Source organism: Nicotiana tomentosiformis, chromosome 9 (assembly GCF_000390325.3).
Source record: "Nicotiana tomentosiformis chromosome 9, ASM39032v3, whole genome shotgun sequence".
In the NCBI taxonomy this organism is placed as follows: domain Eukaryota; kingdom Viridiplantae; phylum Streptophyta; class Magnoliopsida; order Solanales; family Solanaceae; genus Nicotiana; species Nicotiana tomentosiformis.
Window position 1 is genome coordinate 32,673,355 of NC_090820.1, and position 6,743 is coordinate 32,680,097.

Sequence of the window (6,743 nt, forward strand, 5' to 3'; positions counted from 1 at the left end):
CCCAAGTTGTGTGGAAAACGTCCTCTCCAAAATCGCCCAAACCGAGCTCCAAAATCCGAAAATGGTGAAAAATAGCGAAACCCCGAACTTAAAGGATTCTGTCCAGCCCTTTCGCAGATGCAGACAACAGGTCGCACCTGCAACCCTCACTTTTGCGGAAGAAGGCACGCATTTGCGAGGCTGGCCGCTTCTGCGATGGCCATGGTCGCATCTGCGATTGCGCAGGTGCGTCCAAGCACCCGCGTCTGCGGTCCTCACGCCCAGCTCCCTTCACGCTTTTGTGATGGCACTGCCGCTTTTGCGGCTCCGCACCTGTGCCCAACACTCCGCAGGTGCGGTCACACCAGAACCAGAAAAATTCCAGCCTTAGCCAAAACTTCAAAAATGCTCCGAACCTCATCTGAAACTCACCCGAGCCCCTCGGGACCCCATCCGAACATACCAACAAGTGCCATAACATAATACGGACCTACTCGAGGCCTCAAATTACATCAAACAACGTCAAAATCACAAATCATACTCCAATTCAAGCCTAATGAACTTTGAAATTTCCAAATTTTACAAACAACGTCGAAACCTATCAATCAAGTACGAGTGACCTCAAATTTTATACGCAAGTCACATTTGACATAACGAAGCTATTCAAATTTCCAGAATCGGATTTTGACCCCGATATCAAAAAGTCAACCCCCCGGTCAAACTTTCCCAAAATTCAACTTTCGTCATTTTAATCCTAATTCCACTACAGACCTCCAAATAATTTTTCGCACACGCTCCTAAGTCCAAAATCATCATACGGAGCTACTAGAATCATCAGAATTTGAATCCGAGGTCTTTTACACATAGATCAATATCCGGTCGACTTTTCTAACTTAAGCTTCCCATTTAAAAGACTAAGTGTGATGACTCGCCATGTCACCATGCCACATAGGCACCATTTGACATATATTAATACCATGTGGAAGCTTACATAGGAGGAAAGCTAGTATTTGTGAGAAGATTCTAGAGAAGTATGGACATTTCCTTTGGAAGATCCTAGATGCTTATGGATTTGCTAGGAAAGTCCTTGGAATCTTCTAGGCTTGTAGAGAATTCTAGAGAAAGCCTTTATCTTGTAAATATTAAGGACTTGTGTAACAATTAATATTTACATACTAACCCCTAGTATACTAGTATATAAAGGGGGCCATTCATTTGTAATTCATCAAGTAAACAATTCAAGTTCTCTCTAATACAAAGCACCCTTTAATAATTATCTTTTGTTCTTTCTACCATTTTATTAGCGATCTTGAGTATAGTAAGACTGACTTGACATAGAAAGAACGTGAGCAAGTTGTGCAAGATCGTTAGCGAGTTGTCAAGTGCCGCACGTGTACTTAGTTAACTACTAAGGACGTGACAACGTGGTATCAGAGCAAAGGTTGCAACTAAGAGAATGGCGAACGACGGAGAAATTAACTCTGCCAATACCCAAGCCAACGTCATCCAGGATGCTGCTGGCAAGAGTGGCCGTAACAAAAAGAGGAATGCCACCAACAAGAGCTAGAAGGTGCCACCCGAGGTTGTGTCAAATGAAGGGCTTACATCCCAAGAACTATCTGCCAATGAGGCGAGCAGGGATGAGGTGGAGGTCCTTCCCGAGGACGTCTCGCTCGGTAAAGAGTGGGTGATGAAGATGAACGCGGGGATTGACGCCGTGGAGATTTTTGGCCAATGCTTGGGGAAGGTAAAAGGCACCCTTAGCTTTCTTGAGGGGAACACTCTTGAAGAGATTGAGAGTATCCGAAATGACTTGGAGGGACGTACATAGACTGAGATGGAACTAAGGCAAACCATCACTGCCTTAAAGTGCAGACTCATAGAGGCTTTTTGTACTATCGATGCTATGAAGGCAAAGATAGAGTCACTCGAGGATCATGTTAGTGCTGGCGTGACCGATGCAGCCAACAATGTTATGGTGGCAAGGGAGGCCAAGATTGAGGCTCCCAAACCCCCGGTGTTCAAAGGTGTTCGTAATGCACAAGAAGTGGAAAACTTTCTTTGGCACTTGGAGAACTACTTTAACCATGGCAAAGTGAGGGACGACGAGGCCATGATCAACACTATAGTGTTGTACCTCTCAGAGACTTCCATGCTATGGTGGAGAAGGAAGATGGATGGCGTGGATAAAGGTCTATGTACTATTAGCACGTGGGATCAGTTCAAAGCCGAGTTCAAGAGACAATTCTTTCCAAACAATGTATTGTACGAGGCAAGGCGCAAGCTTAGGGAGTTGAAGCAAACAGGGAACATACGTGTCTATGTCAAGGAGTTCACTACACTTATGCTTCAAATCCCCAACCTGACAAATGATGACTTGTTGTTCCACTTCATGGACGGGTTACAAAATTGGGCTAAGCAGGAGTTGCAATGCCGGCAAGTCGCAGATATAGACCAAGCCATAGTGGAGGCCGAATTATTGATGGATTTCAGGCATGACAAGCACGACAAAGGCAAAGGAAAAGAAAAAAAGTTTAACATTGTCAAAGGTGGGGGAGACCGTGGCAAAGGTAAGGAGATACAACAACAATACTACAAGACTCAAGATTCCAAAAAGTCGAGTGGCCATCAGGGCTACACCGAGAAGAAGGCACAGGCCGAGAAGAAGGGATGTTACTTATGCGGAGGGCCGCACAACTTCAGGAATTGTCTCGACCTAAAGAGCCTCAGCGCCATGGTCCGTGAACAGAAGGAGCAGCCGCAAGCAGAGAGTTCGGGAACCGCACAGTTGGCTATGATCGGATTATGTGGTTCCGTCACGAAGCAAGCTATCCAACCTACCGAGAATGGCAATCAGTACATGGATCTCATCATCAACAACAAGCCTGCTCGTGCAATGGTGGATACTGGAGCAACTCATAATTTTGTGATTGAGGCTGCCTCAAAGAGACTAGAATTGAAGCTTGATCCAACCAACTCTTGCATCAAGACTGTGAATGCCGAGGTATAGAATGCTCGTGGGGTAGCTAATGGAGTTGGTGTCAAATTGGGAACTAGGAAAGGTATGACAAACTTTACCGTAACCGCTATGGATATCTTTGACATCATATTGGGGCAAGAGTTCTTTAGACATTGTCATACTTTGATCGACCCCTACCTCCAACATCTCTTGGTTATGGAGCGAGAAGGAGCTTGCATGTTACCTACAATGACTATGCCACACGGACAGATCCAAGCACAACTCTCAGCTATGCAAGTTGTCAAGGGGATCAAGAAGGGGGAGTTGACATTCGTGGAAACTATCATAAGTCTAGAGTAATACAAGAGTTTTCAAGAGACACTGCCACCTTGCATGGAGAAGTTGCTTGAGGAAAACAGAGACGTCATGCCCGAGGAGTTGCCTAAGCATTTGCCGCCTAGGCGAGAGGTGGATCACAAGATTGAGTTGGAGACAGGGGCTAAGCCACCCGCATTTGCCCCATATCGTATGGAACTGCCCGAGCTAGAGGAGCTCAGGAAACAATTGAAAGAGCTGCTAGATGCTGGTCACATTCACCCATTAAAGGAACCTTTCGGCGCACTGGTATTTTTCCAAAAGAAGAAGGATGGATCATTACGCTTGTGCATAGACTACCGAGCATTTAATAAAGTCACAGTGAAGAATAAGTACCCGATCCTGCTCATTGCTGATTTGTTCGATAGACCTGGGCAAGCCAAGTATTTTACCAAGGTGGATCTTCGCAAGGGCTACTACCAGGTTCGCATTGGAGAAGGGGATGAGCCAAAGACAGCATGTATGACGAGATATGGAGCCTTTGAGTGGTTGGTGATGCCCTTCAGCTTAACCGATGCACCGACCACATTTTGCACCCTTATGAACACGCTTTTTCATCCTTACCTTGATCAGTTCGTGGTAGTCTACCTAGACGACATAGTCATCTACAACAACACCTTGGAGGAGCACATGGAACACTTAAGGAAGGTTTTCCAAGTCTTGCGGGAGAACGAGCTATACATCAAGAGGGAGAAATGCGAGTTTGCACAATCAAAGGTGCACTTCTTAGGCCAGGTTATTAGCAATGGCGAGCTACACATGGACGAGGCTAAGGTACATGCTATCCAGGAGTGGGAGGCACCTATAAAGGTAACTGAATTGAGATCCTTCCTTGGCCTTGTTAACTACTATCGTCAGTTCATCACTGGCTACTCAGCAAAGGCCGCACCATTGACTGAGTTGCTAAAGAAGAACAAGCCATGGGTTTGGACGGAGCATTATCAAAGGGCGTTTGAAGACCTCAAGGCAGCTGTAATAGAGGAGCCAGTCTTGGCATTACCTGACTTTGCCAAGACATTTGAGGTGCATACAGATGCCTCAGATTTTGCTATTGGGGGTGTCTTGATGCAGGATAAGCATCCCATAGCATTTGAGAGGCGCAAGCTAAATGAGACGGAGCGGCGTTACACAATGCAAGAGAAGGAGATGACTGCTATTGTGCATTGCCTTCGTACATGGCGACATTATTTTCTTGGGTCGAGGTTCGTGGTCAAGGCCGACAATGTAGCTACTAGCTACTTTTAGACGCAGAAGAAGCTCACCTCAAAACAGGCTCGGTGGCAAGATTTCTTGGCCGAATTTGATTTTATACTGGAGTATAAGCCGGGCAAAGGTAACGTTGTAGCCTATGCCTTGAGTCGGAAAGCCGAGCTTGCTGCAATCACTTCAACAAGATGGGACATTCGTGAGGCTATAAAAGAAGGCATGCAACATGATCTAGCAACCAAACAACTTTATCGAGTTAGCCAACTAGGGCAATACGAGACGTTTTTGGGTCGAAGACGACCTACTACTTACCACAGGTCGGCGGGTCTACGTGCCTAAGTTTGGAGACATTAGACGGTGGATCATAAGGGAAAGTCATGACACAATGTGGGCTAGTCATTCAGGCCAACATCGCACTAGGGCCTTGGTTGAGTCAGTCTACTATTGGCCATGCTTGCGAGATGATATAGAATGTTATGTGCAAACTTGTCTTGTCTGTCAACAGGACAAGGTTGAGCAACAAAAACCAGGAGGATTTTGGAGCCGCTACCAGTTGCAGAACGTCCATGGGAGAGCGTGACTATGGACTTTATTACTTGCCTACCAAAGTCCGACAGTTATGGTACTATTATGGTGGTGGTGGATAGGTTTTCCAAATATGCCACCTTTATGCCCGCCTCACCAGGCTGCACTGCCAAGGAAGCCGCCAAACTATTCTATAAGAACGTGGTGAAGTATTGGGGCTTACCAAGGCATATTATCAGTGATCGAGACCCCCGTTTTACTGAAAACTTTTGGAGAGAGGTATTCGACATACTTGGCACGGAACTGTACTTTTCCACTAGTTTCCACCCACAGACGGATGGACAAACAGAACGGGTCAATGCTTTACTAGAATGCTACTTGAGGCATTATGTAATCACGCATCAGAAAGATTGGACAAGGCTCCTAGACATCGTTCAATTCTCTTATAATTTGCAGCAGAGTGAGTCCATGGGGCGGACACCATTTGAGCTAGCCACAGGCCAACAGCCACAAACTCCACATTCATTACCGGCCGCGTTCGAGGGAAAGAGTTTGGGGGCTTATCATATGGCCAAATGATGGGAGGAGCAGCTTGACACTGCTAAGTCCTACTTGGATAAGGAAGCTAAGAAGATGAAGAAGTTTGAGGACCGTAAGCGGCGTCCCACGGACTACAGAGTTGGGGACATGGTCATGGTGAAGTTTAACCCAAGACAATTCAAGGCACTATGGGGCATGCATAAGAATTTAATTCGCAAGTATGAGGGGCCATTTAAGATCGTCGCCAAGGTAGACAAGATCTCATACAAGCTTGACATGCCATCATATCTTAAGATATAACCTATCTTCCATGCCAGCATTCTTAATCCATATCATGAAGACAAGGATGATCCAAGTAGGGGCCAATCAAGTCGAGCGCCTATTACTATCACTGCCTCGCATGACCGGAAGATTGAGGCTATTATTGATTACCAGGCCAGGCGAAAACAAGGGCAGAAAGCCACCGCAATGTTCCTCGTCCATTGGAAGGGGCAATTTCCTGAGGAGGCCACGTGGGAACGATATGAAGACTTATGGCAATTCAAAGATAAGATCCGAGAGTTTATGCAGCAACATTGCACCGCGGTCATCGCAACATTAGGTGGGGGAGAGTGTGATGACCCGCCACATCACCATGCCACATAGGCACCATTTGGCATATATAAATACCATATGGAAGCTTACATAGGAGGAAAGCTAGTATTTGTGAGAAGATTCTAGAGAAGTATGGACATTTCCTTTGGAAGATCTTAGATGCTTGTGGATTTACTAGAAAAGTCCTTGGAATCTTCTAGGCTTGTAGAGAATTCTAGAGAAAGCCCTTATCTTGTAAATATTAAGGACTTGTGTAACAATTAATATTTATACACTAGCCCCTAGTAGACTAGTATATAAAGGGGGCCATTCATTTGTAATTCATCAAGCAAACAATTCAAGTTATCTCTAATACAAAGCTCCCTTTAACAATTATCTTTTATTCTTTCTACCATTCTCTTAGCGATCTTGAGTGTAGTAAGGCTGACTTGGCATAGCAAGAACGTGAGCAAGTTGTGCAAGATCGTTAACGAGTTGTCAAGTGCCGCACGTGTAATTAGTTAACAACTAAGGACGTGACACTAAGTGTATCATTTCACTCTAAATTCTCTTCGGACCCGAACTA

General features: G+C 45.5%; 1 protein-coding gene across 1 annotated transcript; it reads left to right on the top strand.

Annotated features, from left to right (window-relative positions):
* Positions 1-1,816: 1,816 nt before the first annotated feature.
* On the top strand, positions 1,817-3,298 carry LOC138898566 (uncharacterized). The gene is made up of 2 exons (XM_070184643.1): positions 1,817-2,983; positions 3,209-3,298. Exons 1-2 carry the CDS (start codon positions 1,817-1,819, stop codon positions 3,296-3,298), a joined length of 1,257 nt encoding a protein of 418 aa, XP_070040744.1.
* Positions 3,299-6,743: the final 3,445 nt, after the last annotated feature.

Bases quoted from the DNA above. Each gene is read 5' to 3' on its own strand.
- LOC138898566 (XM_070184643.1), top strand. From the start codon at position 1,817: ATGGAACTAAGGCAAACCATCACTGCCTTAAAGTGCAGACTCATAGAG. The intron at 2,984-3,208 runs GTATAGAATGCT...CCACACGGACAG, and splicing joins TCAAGACTGTGAATGCCGAG to ATCCAAGCACAACTCTCAGC.